The sequence below is a fragment of the Heterodontus francisci genome, chromosome 18 (genome assembly GCF_036365525.1).
Source record: "Heterodontus francisci isolate sHetFra1 chromosome 18, sHetFra1.hap1, whole genome shotgun sequence".
Taxonomy (NCBI): Eukaryota; Metazoa; Chordata; class Chondrichthyes; order Heterodontiformes; family Heterodontidae; genus Heterodontus; species Heterodontus francisci.
In genome coordinates this window covers 52,257,562-52,275,516 of record NC_090388.1, presented here as the reverse complement: position 1 = coordinate 52,275,516, position 17,955 = coordinate 52,257,562, and the positions used below count along the sequence as shown (strand labels likewise).

The following is a 17,955-nucleotide window of genomic DNA, read 5'->3' as shown; positions in this document are numbered from 1 at the left end:
TTCCTCATCTCAATCCTAAGTGGTTTCCCCCTTATTTTGAAATTGTGTCCCCTGGTTCTAGGCTCCCCAACCAGGGGAAACATCTTACTTGCATCTACCCTGTCTATCCCTTTAAGTATTTTGTAGGTTTCAATGAGATCACCTCTCATTCTTTGAAACTCTAGGGAATACAGGCCCAGTTTCCCCAATCTCTTTTCGTAGGATAGTCCTGCCATCCCAGGAACAAGTCTGATGAACCTTTGTTGCACTCCCTCAATGCCAGTAATATCCTTCTTAAGTTAAGGGGACCAAAACTGCACACAGTACTCCAAGTGCAGTCTAACCAACGTTCTATACAATTGAAGCAAGACTTTGCTACTCCTGTATTCAAATCCTCTTGCAATAAAGGGGAACATACCATTAGCCTTCCTAATAGCTTGCTGTACCTGCATATTAGCTTTCTGTGACTTACAGATGAGAACACCCAGGATAGCATTTTTAGTCATCTCATTGTCTGATGAACTTCCATCAGGCAACAGTGAATAAGCCTCATGGGCTTTTCCTGTTAGTTTGCTTTGCAATAATGGCATCCAACTCTCTGTCGGCCACTTCAGCTGTTTTGCAAGCTTTTCAAAAGTGACGAAAAATGCTTCCACATCCTCCTCAGTGAACTTTGGTATCAACTGGGAAAACTTTAAGAGCTCAGCACTTGGTCCTGAGCTAAGGTAGCTCCCTCACTAGCCATGCCTTCGCTGAGTGTATTGGGTCTTCCCCCAGTTAATTCAAGCTGCCTTAATTCCCTTTGGAAAGCTCTCCCTTTTTCCTTTCCTGATACTGTCTCTGCTCTTTCTCCTTCTGGAATTCTAATTATAGTCTCCTCTGTTCTAGTCATACCATAGCTTATGTTATTTTGTCTGTTTCTGACTCTGAACCTATTTCTGAGTATTCAGGTTGAAGTGCAAAATGGTTGGCCACATTTTAGGACTTTGGGCTTCCTAGCTTTTGGACAGATAATAATCCCTAACTGCCCAAATACATTGCTCAACTTTTCAATAGATTGGGCATTTAACCTGTCCCAAGTTACTTCACTCTGGTGTAGGAAGGTACTGGCCTTGAATGTGAACATGTTAGTACTCCAGCAGCGAAAAACCATAAGAAAACCCTTAAAGAAGTTTTAAAATTTTTGATAGGGATCAATTTGGTTTCCCACTTCCAATTTCTTGTTTGTCTTTGGAGAATGATCACAGACTCAAGCCCCCACATTTCTGTTATGATCAGGTGAGGAGGGGTCGCAAGGCTCCACTCTTGTCCTTCTCCTTCTTTGATCGCAACAGGGTTTATTCCTTTTTAAAACAGTGGATGTGCTTACCACTTCAGTGAGTGTTTTACCTTTTACCTTTGTTGTGATCATAAAAGAACCAATTGGACAAGTTTTCTTGAGCTTAAACAAGAAAGAAGTGAGCTTATTGTGATTAAAAAAAACGAAACCCGATCTAGATAAAATAATCAAACTACACTACACCTTCACTCACACACGTACATGAGAATCACACACATAAATAGAGTATAGAGTGATGAAAAATAATCCGGTTTGGATTAGAGTCCAGAACAAGTAAAAATAATATACAGGCTGCGAGGTCGGGTAATTGCGTTGACTTCTAGGTAAAGTTGTGATCTTGATGTCTCTGGCTGGTAGAATTGCACTATGTGGCTGGCCCACCTGGCTCAAGTTTTTCTTGGAGACAGAGGTGTAGGTTGCTTTCTTCCCTGGGGTCTCTGTGTGTAGTAATGGTGGACTTGGATGTGCCACAGTCGCAGACAGGTTTTAAACTTGCGATGTTATCTGGAGAGACAGAGAGTGACACACAGGCGCACTAGGGTCTAGTCTGGTTAGCACTCAAAGCTTGTCTGCTTCAAAGTCTCAGGAGCTTGTTTTTTTGCAAAAGACAGCTAGTTTTCCACAGATGGGGAGGCGGTCACATGATTGTCCAGTGTTCTCGTTTGCAATTTAATTAGATTCGAGTCTAGGTATTTTCAATCCTCTCAAGTCTCATTGTTTCAATGTTCACCCCAGCGGTATGATTACACTGTTAATGTTCCAAGATGGAGTTAATGTTTTGCCCTTAGAAGTGAAGCTGTTAGTTGTTTCCAAATTCATGAGGCATTGTCCTAGATAAAACCTTGTTAGACATGGGTCTACAATTCGATGTCCTGGAATGTGAGGTATTTCAATGCAAATTTTGGTGGCCATCTTAGCTGTCAGCTTTTTAAATGTTAACTGTAGGATCCCAGCTCCTTTTTAAAAGGTTAATGTAGGTTTCCAACCAATAAATTAATAATCCTCATTTGATATAGCATGTTTTCTTAACCAATCCTGACAGAAAGCTTCCATTGGCAGGCCCAATTCAGGCCAGGAGCTCAGTCTTCATAATTCACAAGGCAAACCTCATGAAATTGGACAAAGTTTGTGCAGCACAATTTGAGAGATAATCTTTGTGGTGTTCGAATACTGTTTAAAAATTTTAAAGTACATATTTCACAATATTTACCCATTGAATTATCTTATACTGAAAGGTTTTAGTTCACAACCTCAATCTCTCTCAAAAAGCTTGGGCATCAATGGGAAAGGTAAATTAATTCTCTACTCACCAAAGTCTGGATCTGCAGCTTGTAAACGAGATTTACAACCCTCAATTCCTCCGAGACTTGGGTCATTAGTCAAAGAAACCCACTGTGGAATAAGTAGTGAATCACTTGTTTACACATTTCAACATGGGCAGCAGTATTTCAGTGGCACAACATTAAAATTGGGCTCATTTTGTTCAGGATTAATATATGTTAGCAACTATGGAATCACGAGGATTCCTATATGATTCATTCTTACTTGTAGCTTCTGTAAGCTGGGACTGCCCCATGTAAACAAGCATTTCCTCGAAAGGCCTACTCTAGTGATGCACAGTGCTTAGCCTAATGAAAACTTGCAATCACAGCTCAGACTGAGATTTGGATTTGCTCCTTTGGAATTGGCGGCAATTGCTAATAGGAGTCAGACTGAAACCTTATCTGTGAACAGTAGACTGCATTTTTTTAATTCATTCATGGGATGTGGGTATCGCTGGCTAGGCCAGCATTTATTGCCCATCCCTAATTACCATTGAGAAGGTGGTGGTGAGCTGTCTTCTTGAACCGCTGCAGTCCATGTGGGGTAGGTACACCCACAGTGCTGTTAGGAAGGGAGTTCCAGGATTTTGACCCAGCGACAGTGAAGGAACAGCGATATAGTTCCAAGTCAGGATGGTGTGTGGCTTGGAGGGGAACATGCAGGTGGTGTTCCCATGTATCTGCTGCCCTTGTCCTTCTAGGTGGTAGGGGTCACGGGTTTGGAAGGTACTGTCTAAGGAGCCTTGGTGCATTGCTGCAGTGCATCTTGTAGATGGTACACACTGCTGCCACTGTGCGTCGGTGTTTGAGGGCGTGAATGTTGGTTAAATGGGTGCCAACCAAGCGGGCTGCTTTGTCCTGGATGGTGTTGAGCTTCTTGAGTATTGTTGGAGCTGCACCCATGCAGACAAGTGGACAGTATTCCATCACACTTCTGACTTGTGCTTTGTAGATGGTGGACAGGTTCTGGGGAGTCAGAAGGTGTGTTACTCACCACAGGATTCCCAGCCTCTGGCCTGCTCTTGCAGCTACGGTATTTATATGGCTACTCCAGTTCAGTTTCTGGTCAATGGTAACCCCTAGGATGTTGATAGTGGGGAATTCAATGATCGTAATGCCATTGAATATCAAGGAGAGATGGTTATATTCTCTCTTGTTGGGGATGATCATTGCCTGGCACTTGTGTGGCATGAATGTTACTTGCCACTTATCAGCCCAAGCCTGGATATTGTCCAGGTCTTGCTGCATTTCTACACAGACTGCTTCAGTATCTGAGGACTCACAAATGGTGCTGAACATTGTGCAATCATCAGAGAACATCCCCACCTCTGACCTTATAATTGAAGGATGATCATTGATGAAGCAGCTGAAGATGGTTGGGCCTAGAACACTACCCTGAGGAATTCCTGCAGTGATGTTCTGGAGCTGAGATGATTGACCTCCAACAACGACAACCATCTTCCTTTGTGCTAGGTACAACTCTAACCAGCGGAGAGTTTTCCCCCTGATTCTCATTGACCCCAGTTTTGCATGGCTCCTTGATGCCATACTCGGTCAAATGCTGCCTTGATGTCACGGGCAGTCAATCTCACCATTCCTCTTGAGTTCAGCTCTTTTATCCATGTTTGAACCAAGGCTGTAATGATGTCAGGAGGTAAGTGGCCCTGGCAGAACCCAAACTGAGCCTCACTGAGCAAGTTATTGCTAAACAAGTGCGGCTTGATAGCATTGGTGACGACACCTTCCATCACTTTACTGTTGATCGCGAGTAGACAGATGGGGCGATAATTGGCCGAGTTGGATTTACCTGCTTTTGTGTACAGGACTACTCGGGCACTTTTCCACATTGCAGGGTAGATGCCAGTGTTGTAGCTGTACTGGAACAGCTTGGCTAGAGGTGCGGCAAGTTCTGGAGTACAGGTCTTCAGTACTATTGCCGTAATATTGTCAGGCCCATAGCCTTTGCAGTATCCAGTGCCTTCAGTCATTTCTTTATATCACGCGGAGTGAATTGAATTGGCTGAAGTCTGGCATCTGCAATGCTGGGGACTTCAGGAGGTGGCTGAGATGGATCATCAACTCGGCATTTTGGCTGAAGATTGTTGCAAATGCTTCAGCCTTATCTTTCGCACTGATGTGCTGGGCTCCCCCATCATTGAGGATGGGGATATTTGTGGAGCCACCTCCTCCAGTTAGCTGTTTAATTGTCCACCACCATTCACGGCTGGATGTGGCAGAACTGCAGAGCTTAGATCTGATCCGTTGGTTATGGGATCGCTTAGCTCTGTCTATCGCATGCTGCTTATGCAGTTTGGCACGCAGATAGTCCTGTATTGTAGCTTCACCAGGTTGCACCTCATTTTGACGTATGCCTGGTGCTGCTCCTGGCATGCCCTCCTGCACTCTTCATTGAACCAGGGTTGGTCTCATGGCTTGATGGTAATGGTAGAGTGGGGAATATGCCAGGCCATGAGGTTACAGATTGTGGTTGAGTCCAATTCTGCTGCTGATGGCCCACAACACCTCATGGATGCTCAGCTTTGCACTGCTAGATCTGTTCGAAATCCATCCCATTTAGCACGGTGGCAGTGCCACACAACATGATGGAGGGTAACCTCAATGTGAAGGCGGGACCTAGTCTCCACAAGGACTATGCGGTGGTCACTCCTACCAATACTGTCATGGACAGATGCATCTGCAGCTGGCAGATTGGTGAGGACAAGGTCAAGTATGTTTTCCCCTCTTGTTGGCTCCCTCACCACCTGCCGCATACCCGGTTTAGCAGATATGTCCTTTAGGACTCGGCCAGCTCGGTCAGTAGTGATGCTACTGAGCCACTCTTAGTGATGGACATTGAAGTCCCCCACCCAGAGTACATTCTGTGCCCTCGTCACCCTCAGTGCTTCCTCCAAGTTCTGTTCAACATGGAGGACTACTGACTCATCAACTGAGGGGGGGCAATAGGTGCTAATCAGCAGGAGGTTCCCTTGTCCATGTTTGATCTGATGCCATGAGACTTCATGGGGTCCAGAGTCAATGTTGAGGACTCCCAGGGCAACTCCATCCCTACTGTATACCACTGTGCCACCACCTCTGATGCATCTGTCCTGACGTTGGGACAGGACATACTCGGGGATGGTGATGCCAGTGTCTGGGACATTGTCTGTCAAGTATGATTCCGTGAGTATGACTATGTCAGGCTGTGGGTCTGGAGTCACATGTAGGCCAGACCAGGTAAGGTCAGCAGATTTCCTTCCCTAAAGGACATTAGTGAACCAGATGGGTTTTTACAACAATCGACAAAGGTTTCATGGCCATCATTAGACTAACTTTTTAATTCCAGATTTATTAATTGAATTCAAATTCCACCTTCTGCTGTGGTGGGATTTGAACCCAAGTCCCCAGAGCAATACCCTGGGTCTCTGGGTTACTATTCTAGTGACAATACCACTATGCCACCTCCTCCCCTTAAGACTGGAGGGGAGACTGGAGGCACATGTAGGCCAGCTCTGATAGGAGTGGCATGTTCCTTTTCTGAAGCACATTAGTGAACCAGTTGGGCTTAATGACAGTCCTGTTTTGCTGCAGCTGGCTCTCTTGGTTACATTTGATGCTTTCTGTGATCAAAGTACCAAACTTCCTGAAAAGTAGCCCTTGATTATGATACTGGATTAGCAACCCAGAGGTTGTGACTCCAAAAATCCCACCACGACATGTTGCGAAACTGAATTCAATAAAATCTGGTAATTTGTGGACCAGCACCAGAAAATTATCATGAATGCTACCAGATGGTCATAAAAATGCAACTGTTTTACAAATGTCCTTTAATGAAGGGAACCTGTCACTCTTTCCAGTCTGATCTACATGCGGCTCCAGTCCCACACTTCATGGTTGACTTCTAATCTGTAAGGGCAACTGAGAATGGGTAATAAACAATTTCTTATCAGTGTCACCAACAGCCTGTGATGGAATCCGCGGTTTTGCGGAACAAGTGGGGGAGCGTGTGCGAGCTGTTGTCTGAACAGATGACTTGTCAAACGTTCTGTTAGGTGCACTGACCCTGATTTCAAAGCTTGTTTTCTTTTGAGACAGACCTTAACTGAAAGGGAAACGGAAACTGAAAAGGCGGCACAGTGGCGGAGTGGTTAGCACTGCAGCCTCACAGCTCCAGGGACCCGGGTTCAATTCTGGGTACTGCCTGCGCGGAGTTTGCAAGTTCTCCCTGTGACCGCGTGGGTTTGCACCGGGGGCTCCTGTTTTCTCCCACTGCCAAAGACTTGCAGGTAAGAGGCAAATTGACCATTGTAAATTGCCCCTAGTGTAGGTAGGTGGTAGGGAATATGGGATTAGCGTAGGATTAGTATAAATGGGTGGTTCTTGGTCAGCACAGACTCAGTGGGCTGAAGGGCCTGTTTCAGTGCTGTATCTCTAAATAAATAAATAAAACTTCAGGTTTCTGGGGAAATAGAAACTGGTTGGAACTAGATAAAAAGGCCATCCAAGCTCAGATCATGCAGGGGTGAAGTGCAGGCAAGCTGAAGAAAGTAAAGGCTGGGTCCAGGAGCTGGCAACAGCTAGATGTGAGTTGCTGCAGCTGTTTCCGTTACTTAAGGTAATATTGGTGGAATCACACACTGTCGTGAGCAGAGTTGTGGAGGTTCTGGAGTAGTGTACTGTTTTGGTGAAGACTGTACCCGTGGAGTTTGGGTTGAAGGGGAACTACTGTCGGATGAGAATTGGTGGCTGCATCTTGGAGGAAAGAAGCTGGAAATCGACCTGAATAAGTTCAGAACTTTGAAGAATTTTGTGGCTATAATTGGTCCCATCTGTGCTGAGTGTATTGCCCAGTAAATCCGTGAGATCTATTTTTGTTGTATCTGCTAGTTAATGTGTAATTTATAATATATATAGATCATGATTTGTCTGTTAATTCATATTTAATTTATGTTGATTTTGGATTGATAATTAAAGGAAAGGTTATAAAAGTGAAATTTTGTCCTTTTTTATTGGGGTCATTAGGTAAATTCGGTTCATTTGGTTTGTTGATCTCCACAGGGATTATAACAATCCTAAGAACAAACTGGGGCTGCACTGAAATCAGTGTTTTCACATTCTCCTTCTCCTGTTAGGCCAAATAACGTGGATTGTGCTTCTGGGCCCCACTCCAATCATCTGCCTCTTCTGTTTAACAATAGTATTGTCGCTGCTGCTGTGCCTATTTTCACTCAGTATTTTTTAAATGGTTGCTCCATCCCTGGATCATTCGGCTTGCTCTTGTTTACAGCTTAATTGCCCTTGCTCCATTGCTTGCTGGCCGGCCCACTCCACCTGTTCACCTCACTGGCTTTGCTGCCATTGCCCCAATGGCATTGCTGAACCAAGGAAAAAGCTTGTTGTTCATGCTGCTTCTCCCCATCCATGTTGAGTGGCCTTGTATTTCATTCATTTCCCCCAGAGCAGCCCCATTTTTATTTCATTCATTTTCCCCACAAAAACTCCAAGTTTTAATTTTCGATGGAGAAGCACCCATCTTTAATCTTGTTGCCCGAAACCAAGATCTTCATTTAATTAATGTTGCTGATGTGTAAGCGCCCTTTCAGTTCATTAACTGGAAATCTTTATTTATTTAATTTTGTCAACTTTCTTCCAAATTCATTTAGTTAATTTATCCCCACAATTGACAACTTCCCTTAAAATTATTTTTTTGGCCCCATTTCTCCCCATTTTGTGTAAGATTGCTATAAACTAATGAATCACCTATCTTCATTTTTCTTAGTCACATTTTTCCCCCTCCCCCAATCACAGTGTTCTTCCCTCTCTCTTTGTCCCTTCTCTACTTCCCCTATGTCTTCTCCACTAGCTCCTCTGGCTATCCTCCTTGACCGTGACCCCACCTTCCCTCCCCTCTCCCATTATCATAACCCCACTGTCATCCTCTTCCCTTTTTCCCACTGCCCTTCTGCTCTCCCCATCTCCCACTTACCACATGATCCTTCTCTCCATCTCCTCTTCCTCCCCTCAATATTCTCCCACCTCCAAATTATGTGTCACTCGTTCAAAGAGCACGCCTGCTTCCTTTAGCCTCCAACCCTATTCCAACATCTTCCGGTGACCAATTCTCTGCCCTCATTACACAGATCTCAAATTTTCCTCCTCTGGCCTCTTTCTATACTCTACCTTTCCTCCCCAACCCTATTCAACTTTCTTCTTTCCCCACTCTGCTCACCCCATTGTACCATCCTCCTCCAGTCCTACCCTACATCACCGAATTGTTATTCACGTAATGCTCCCATTTCATCCATCACCCTGACTTTTCCCTGTTCGGAGTATTGAAAATAAAGATTTGAATTTTGCTGTACAACATGGATTGGGTGCACTGAACAAAAATCACAAACATTGCAACACAGGATGAGCAGAATGGAGTCAGGTGAGGGGAAGCTCATGTGAAGCATAAATATCTGCACAGACCAATAGGGCGGAATGACCAGTTTCTATGCTGTAAATTTGTGTCTAATCTTGAGTAATGGTGCATTGTGATGGTTGGGGGTGGGGAAGATATTAGTCAATGGATTTAACACATTTCAATAGCACTGAAACCTCACCTGGGTCAGAAAAGCATCATACATTTTGCAGGCCTCATTGCTGGTTGTGGAAAGGGAAAGACCAATATCCTGCCAGGCCTGGGAACAAATCAGAGTACAGCATTAATTAATGACTTTTACTGTCACAAATGAAGAGGATCTAGCGATGGATGCAGGATTAAACATTGGAATTTTTCGTGTGCAAAACATTGGGCACCTGGAACTGATTACCAAATACTTGGGCTGATTTTTCTCTTCATACCCATGCTGGGCTCCTGACATGTACCTGGGTGCAACCCTGTCATAGGCCCACACCATGGCAGGGCTTTGAGCTGGGATCAAGGGGCAGAAACAGGCCCTCAAAGCTTCCAGCTACATTTGTAGTGGCCGGCATCAGGGTTTTTGTGTTGCTAAGTGACCATTGCCCATCCCACATTCAAGATCAATCTGAGAGGAAATCTTAAAGTACCTTTTGCCTCCAATTGTCTGGGATGCACCCGGAGGCCTGTAAATCCTCCCGAGGGGAATTTAAAATGGGAACTTTCATATTTCAATCTGTGTGTTAATGCTTTGGATCGTTATGGGATAAGTCTTGTCTTGATAATAAATGGATAATTTTGTTGTTTATTAAAGAAAACTGGATGGTGCATTTTATTCTGGGATAAAAATAGAGTCTATGATTGACTGTATCGGTTACTGGGTAAACATTTAAATCTATATTGTGACCTGTGGAGAAGTGGAACTAGAAAACACAGTGCACTCCTCCTGCCTCGGTCATAACAAATAAAGAGTTGCTAGTTAACCTTTACCGGAGTCCAAGACTTTATCTAGAACGCCCTACAACACGATTAATACAATTAAACCCAACAAACTCAACAATCTCAAGGCCATTATTAAATGAAGGACTTCAATTAACATTAACCAGGGGAACAAGAGATTTATGACTTTTAGTTGAAGCTCTCCATGAATTAATTTTCTGTACTGAGATGATTCTGTTTTGGGGCTGTTTTGTTTTATTTTTATAAAAGCATATGTCCACAGCCAATGGGTTCCTGACACATGACAAAAAACACTGAAGAGTAATGATTCTAGCCTTATTACATTTTAATACAATTTATTATTGCAAAATAATGTGCTTATATATATTAAAAGCTCCCGAAAACTGTACTATTGCAGTTTGGCAGAAACTGGGCCAAAAGCCACAATTCTCCATTCCAGTAATTTCACAATCTCAACCAGACCATGTGAGCATTTTTACCTGGAGAAACAGAGGACTCAGGAAGGATAATTACCTAACTGACCTTTACTTTCTCTGGAGGAAAGTTTCTATTTCTCCCAAATCTGCACCTTTATCACCTTGTGGCTGAAGTTCTCAAGTGCTCTGATCGTAGGTCCATTCCAATTCATCATGAATGTTGTGGCTTGTGCCCTCACACCCCCTAAGGTCTACATACCCAGAAATCTGGTTTTGCAATGTGGAATAATTGAAACAAGACTTTTTTTCCCCTCCCCATCACCACCTATCAACAAACCATGTGCTCCCCAACATCTGCACCCTCCCCACCCCTGAGCACCTCACTTGTTGCAATAATATTAGAGGTGCTTGTAATGTAAAGACTTACACAAAAGAAACTAATGTTTGGTTCTGGAAAATTGCCAGCAACGTAAACAACAAAGCAATTTTAAATGTTGAACTATTATACTACAAAAGTATTTAAATTATTGAATACAGATTTCAGAGTTGGCCTTTGAGCAATGCTCTACTGCTTGTCCCTGACTGCGCGGAAGTTTCACAATTTATTCTTAAACACATCAACACCTTTTCTGCGAAGCTTGCAGTTTTGTTTCTCATGGGCTTTTTCTGTGTGTCCTTTGGACGTTGTACACTGCATCTGATCTTTAGTCATGGTGCAGTCTTCTGGAGTATTTAACTGCAGTCCTTGTATTTGTCAGCTCCCTTTGTCTCTGGCTTACCTTGCAGTCTCTTAGATTGGAATGCATCGTCTGTCCTTTTCGTTAACTTCTTCAGCTTTCTTGTAACGCTGTGATCTTCTATCACCAACGATCAGCTCCTGACAAGTCCAAGCAAACATAAGTATGGTGAAAACAAGCTGGCAACCTTTATAAATAGATTACTCTCCTCACCAGTAGTTGGTGCTATTTATCAGGAACTGAATAAGCTGATAGGTCTCTGCTCAGTTCAGTTATTTAAGTGGATCCGCTGATAGGCAATATCAAGTCCTCAAGTGCAGGGGTTCTCAACCTTTTTGTTTCAGAGGCCCCTTTCCCATGTTACAAAAATTCCACAGACCTCGTTAACACAACATAATTTCTGTATAAAAATTAGTTACACAACTAAGCATATGTTTATTATTATATTTGCTTTACTTACTTAATGTGGAACTTGTTGCTGGTGCTAAGCACCAATTCTGTCAAGATGTGGAGAGCTGAACACCTAAATATGCAGTGGAAGAACTCCCTGTGCTCCATTTACCAGATCCATGGTCAGGTTATGAGGTAGATTTCAGGCAAAAAAGGGAACTTGTTTCACGTAGAGAAGGGTCTGGGTAAAACCAAACTGTGATCACATAACCAGGAAGGAGAATCAATGTCAAAGTGAGTCTATCCCTGTTGTTCCCCCTAACATGTGGCCATGTATTTTCCATGTTGCAGTTGGTGGTGAGTGAGCCTGGTAAATGGCATTGATTTAAACATTGAGAACAGCAAGGTGGCTGGCACCTTGCAATTAATCCTATGTAGTCCCGCCCACTGTACTGAGGCAGTTGCTCCATCTTATATCTGGAGGGGAAACTCTGTGACTTGGGAGGACGGGCACTGGAGGCAATACCTGGAGACTGTAATGGCGAGAACCATCCCAGCGGGAAATGGCCCCAGTACACTGGATAAACTCCATTGGGACACTTGGACACATTTGGGGGTCTGTAACTCTTGGTTCTGTCGACATGCACCTAAAATCTCTGCAGTCAGTCAATGGAGTCTGTCTGTCAGGGTTAGAGTTTGGAATTCATATATGGATCCTGTTTTTGTTTCTTGACACTGATTTACTGGCACTATTGACCTCTCAATTTCCCCCTCCCATTCTGCTCTGCTCTGCACTGCAGTATCTGGCTCTAAATGAGTCTATTCATGTCTACTTGTCACAGTTCCTAAAATGATCTGAGCAGTTTGAATTTGTACTTTACTCTCCCACAACATGTTACCTTTCTTTGTACAGAGCTGTCCTAATTGTCACATTATATTGATTCTAATGGGCCACTGGAGTTTGGAGGCTCTTATTTCACTTCTCTTTATATTTGGGAGATTGAACAGTTGTGCGAAAGATTATTATTCTGTGACTGTAAATCCCAATATTTCGTTACGGACATTTTGCAGTAGAAGCAGAATGTATCAAGTGTGACATTGAGAAGCACAATAAAATGGATGAATCGGAGTAACAGTTTAATCTGCTTCTCCTTGTTCACTAGGCCCAACCATATAGGCTGCCAGTTGAAGGGAAATTGTCCATGGATTGCTCAGGGACTCTTACAATGATAAAAACAGAGACTCAAGCCATGCTTAACGTAGGATTTTTATGGCTGCAGCTCCCAATCCAGCCACCAGCAGACAGCACCATTCTGGATTTGATTGCTGATAGCACATGAAAGCCTTTTTGGCAGGCCCTTGAAACCTTCTAGGGAGCTGTGAACCCCAATCGAGAACCCCTGATCTAGTGAAATTGGTGAATATAGGGGAATGAGAGGTGAAATTCGACAATCACCCAGCATTCTGCCTGGACTGCGTAATTTGATCCATCCAAGTGAAAGGGGGAGGATGGAAGAAGAACGAAAGGGAACATAGGATCAGGGGCAGGCCATTCAGCTCATCGAGCCTGCTCTGCCATTCAATACAATCATGGCTGATCATCCACTTCAATGCTTTTTTCCCACACTATCTCCATATCCCTTCATATCATTGGTATTTAGAAATCTGTCAAACTCTGCTTTAAACATACTCAATGACTGAGCTTCCACAGCCCTCTGGGGTAGAGAATTCCAAAGATTCACAACCCTTTGAGTAAAGAAATTTCTCCTCATCTCGGTCAGAAGTGGCTTCCCCCTTATTTTGAAATTGTGTCCCATGGTTCTGGACTCCCCAACCAGGGGAAACATCTTACCTGCATCTACCCTGTCTATCCCTTTAAGGATTTCCAGCACTTTGATTTAATTATAGTTAATCTGAAAGCTGACAGTGTAGGCTTCAGGCTCTGCTTGCCTCAATTATTTGAATTCTGAAAGCTCATTGGATGACTTCTCAAATATAGGCAGCTAATCAAAGAGCAATGTTTTGTTCATCATATGGGCTACATATTGGATTCAACCCAAACATTGCAAACTTCTGTAAAAGAATCACAGGCTCATTGATGAAAGATGAAACACAAGATAACCCAGTCGTCATAGACACCAAAGTAGAATTTGCTTGAAAGGAGTGTTGCCTGGGTTATTGGACCAACTGGGAGTTTCCTTTGTGCCCTTGCCCAGTACACTGTGATTAAGAGCAGGTTATTGTTCACAAACAGGTTTCAATCTGATTCATGTTAACACTTGTCTCCAGTTCCAAAGGAGGAAATCCAAATCCCAGTCTGAGCTGTGATTGCAAGTTCTCATTAGACTGAAATAAAAACACAAATAAAAAACAGAAAGTGTTCAGCAGGTCTGGCAGCAGCTGTGGAGAAAGAAACAGAGTCAATGTTTCAGGTTGATGACTGTTACGAGCTCATAGGACACCAACCTGGTATGTACTGAGTCTTTACTGAAACTGACTGTGATGGCTGCCTGCAGTCAGAAGGCCTCATGGTAGAGGTCACATGACTACAGCAAGCCAGGAGGCACATTAGGACAGTATTGCATTTCTATCCCAAACATCCCCCTTTTCATACAAATAAACCAAAAAAAATTTGCATGTATTATCATTTACACTGTGAATAGCCCAAGTTACCCACTTTACACACAACTGTTCTCGTGCATTAGTGGTTTGTCATTCTTGTCAGTCTCTGCACATGCATCACACATGTAGTCATTAAATCGTGCCAGTCTCTTAATGGTGCGTGTTGTTGTTGGCTATTCATCTGGTTGATTTTCCTTCTCTGGTGAGTGTTGTTCCCTGGTCACTTGTTGCTGCGGTAACTGTTGTTGTTCCATTTCCGTTGTTAGGATGCTGTGGACCTCTGGGGCTGATGGTTGTTCTGTGGTCTGTGCAGTTGGTAAGTTCTCATCTTCCTGATTGGCCACCTGCTTTGACGGAACAGCTTCTCCAATTATGCGTATGTGCCTGCGGTTGCGACGGTATATCTTGTCTTTCACTTCCACCGAGTACAATCGAGGTGACAACTACTCTGCGCAGGTCCCAAGTTGCCACTTGGGCCGACTCTTGTTGAGAGCGTTGAAAGTTTGTACCCTGACTGGCTCTCCAATGCTCAATTCTAGCAATGGTTTGGTAGTTTTGTCAAAGTGAAATTTGACTTTCTGCCGTTTCACCTTGATTTTGCCACTCACGCCTGTTACTACTTCCGGCTTTAGTAGCATTTTTGCTATTGGAAGAGTAGTTTGGGTGCGGCGTGACATTAGTCTTTGTACCAGACTACTTTCCATGCCTTCTGTCAGTGTGTTTCTCCACTGCCTTGTATGTATCTGTGCACGATTTGCTTGATTTCTTTATGATTCCGTTGGCGATTTTCACTGCCACCTCAGCCTTTCCATTGGACTGGGGATAGTGTGGAGATGATGTATGGTGTTGAATTTCCCAATCCTTTATGAAGCGGCTGAATTCTTCACTCACATACTGAGGGCCATTGTCGGTCATCACAATGTCTGGAATGCCCCGTAATGACCGCTGTGTGCGTTCAGGCATTCTCCAATCTCACCGGTAGTCATTGAGGTCAACTGTTACCTCCCAGTAGTCAGAATAGTAGTCTACAGTGACAAGATAATTAGTTCCTGTGAGAGTGAAGAGGTCTACTCCCAGCTTCAGCCAAGATCTGTCTGGGATGTTGTGTGTCATCAGCAGCTCTTTAGCTTGCTTAGTTTGGTACTTGTTGCATACACTGCACTGGCTGATGTGGTCCTTGATTTCATTGCTCATGTATGGCCAGTACAGCACTTCTCTTGCCTGCCTCAGACTCGGCTCAATTCCTTGGTGGCTTGCATGGATGCGTTTCAGCATCTCTCCTCTCAACTCCTTAGGGATAATGACTCCTTTGTACAAGATGCCATATTGGGCTGTCAATTCATCTCTATAAGCCCAATATGCTCTTGTGGCCACAGGAGTGTCCTTGATGAGGTCAGGCCATCCTTTCATCATTACTTCATACAATACTTGTAGAGTTGGATCTTGTTGGGTAGTTCGCTTGATTTGAGCAAAGCACATGTCTGTCAGATTCAATGTCTCTGCTGGGATGATGACGTCCAGAGCATGTTGAGCTGCAGCTTCACGTTGGATTTGGAAGATTTCACACTCCGTCGTAGCATCCACTACTTTCTTCATAGGGAGTGCAGCTCTCGACAGCATGTCAGTGATGTACATCTGTTTCCCTTGCTTGTATGTCACATCCAGATGATATCTCTGTAACCGGAGTAACATCCTTTGCAGACGTTTTGGAGCAGATAGTAGTGGCTCGAGGAAAATGCTTTGGAGTGGCTTGGGGTCAGACTCGACAGTCACTTTGTCTCTTCCAAGTAGGTATTGATGAAAATGTTCACAATCAAAGACAATGGCCAGGCACTCTTTCGCAATCTGAGCATAGCTTTGCTCCATTTGCATTAATGCCCTGGATGCAAATGCAACTGATTGTTCTTGCTGCATTAGGGTTGCTCCAAGTCCTGTCGCACTGGTGTCACACTGCAGGGTAACTTCATCTTTTACATCATAGTATTTCAGCACTAGCTTTTCAGTCACTAGTTGCTTGATTTTAGTGAACACTGCTTCTTATTCTGTGCCCCAATACCACTGCACGTCCTTGGCAGTGAGTTGGCGTAATGGTTCACACTCCGACGACAAATTGGGCAAGAATTTTGCTAAATAGTTGACCAATCCAACAAATCATTGCACAGCTTTTACATCTGTTGGTTGCCACATCGCTGCTCCTGCTCTCACCTTTTTGGTATCTGAGTGAAGACCTTTTGCTGTCAGTACATGACCTAAGTACTTGACTTTGGGCATCTTTAATTGCAATTTTTCCTTGTTCAGCTTCAGGTTCATCTGGCGAGCTCTGTCCAGGACAGAAATGTGGGCATGATAACAAGGTGGTGAATTAAAATGGCAAGCTTGGGGTTACCCTTGCAGACTGAGTGGAGGTGTTCCGCAAAGTGGTCACCCAATCTATGTTTTGTCTCCCCAATGTAGAGAAGACCGCATTGTGAGCAGTGAATACAGTATACTAAATTGAAAGAAGTACACGTAAATCGCTGATTCACCTGGAAGGAGCCTTTGGGTCCTTGGATAGTGAGGAGAGAGGAGGTACAGGCACAGGTGTTACACCTCCAGCGATTGCATGGGAAGGTGCCGTGGGAAGGAGACCAGGTGTCGGGGGTAATGGAGGAGTGAACCAAGGTGTCACAGAGGGAATGGTCCTTACAGAATGTTGACAGGGGAGGGGAGGTGAAGATGTATTTGGTAGTGGCATCATGCTGGAGGTGGTGGAAATGGTAGAGGATGATCCTTTGGAAGTGGAGGCTGGTGGGATGGAAAATGAGGATGAGGGGAACCCTGTTACGGTTCTGGGAGGGAGGGGAAGAGGCGAGAGCAGAAATGCAGGAAATGGGCCGGGCACGATTGAGGGCCCTGTCAATCATAGTAGAAAGGTATCCTCTGTTGAAGAAAAAGGAAGATATATCAGAAGCGCTGTTATGGAAGGTTATATCATCAGAACAGATGCAATGAAGACAGAGAAACTGGTAGAATGGAATGGAGTCCTTGCAGGAGGCAGGGTGTGAAGAAGTGTAGTCGAGGTAGTTGTGCAAGTCAGTCGGCTTACAATAAACATTAGTCGGCAGCCTATCCCCTGAAATGGAGACAGAGAAGTCAAGGAAAGGAAGGGAAGTGACAGAGATGGACCATGTGAAGGTGAGAGTAAGGTGGAAATTGGAAGCAAAGTTGATGAAGTTTTCCAGTTCTGGGAGAAAGCAGGAAACGGCACCAATACAGTCATCAATGTACTGGAGAAAGAGATGAGGGAGGGGGCCTGAGTAGGACTGTAACGAGGAATGTTTGACATACCCCACAAAAAGACAGGCATAACTAGGACCCATACAGGTACCCATAGCAACACCTTTTATTTGGAGGAAGTGACTTAGTTGAAGGTGAAGTTGTTCAATGTAAGAACAAGTTCAGCCAGGTGGACGCTCAGGGTTGCAGGACTATGGGGTGGGAAGCTGTAGAGGGAAGATCTCCAGAGGAGATGAGGTCAGTGACAGCCCTGGAGACAGCGACTTGACGTTCGGTGGTGGGTTCATGGTCCAGGGGGAAGCAGAATAAAATGTCTGAGAGTTGCGCTCTCTAAGAACCATGACTGAACAGCTAGTTCTACCTTCTTTCTAAAATCCACAATCAGGATTGCCCTGGTAGACCCATCGTTTCACCCTGTTTCTGCCCCACTGAACTTATTTCTTACTATCTTGACTCTTTATTTCTTGCCTAGTCCAGTCTCTTCTCAACTACATCCGTGACTCTTCTGACACCC

At 44.1% G+C, this 17,955-nt stretch overlaps 1 protein-coding gene across 1 annotated transcript in view; it reads right to left on the bottom strand.

Annotated features, from left to right (window-relative positions):
* Positions 1-11,339, bottom strand: part of LOC137379646 (tetratricopeptide repeat protein 38-like) — a 60,475-nt gene extending 49,136 nt beyond the window's left edge. The window contains exons 1-3 of the mRNA XM_068050771.1: positions 11,196-11,339; positions 9,243-9,320; positions 2,629-2,710 (exon numbers count right to left, since the gene is read on the bottom strand). Of these exons, the coding sequence (XP_067906872.1) occupies positions 2,629-2,710; positions 9,243-9,320; positions 11,196-11,222 (187 nt within the window). The 5' untranslated portion in view covers positions 11,223-11,339. The remainder of the gene's footprint in view (positions 1-2,628; positions 2,711-9,242; positions 9,321-11,195) is intronic.
* Positions 11,340-17,955: the final 6,616 nt, after the last annotated feature.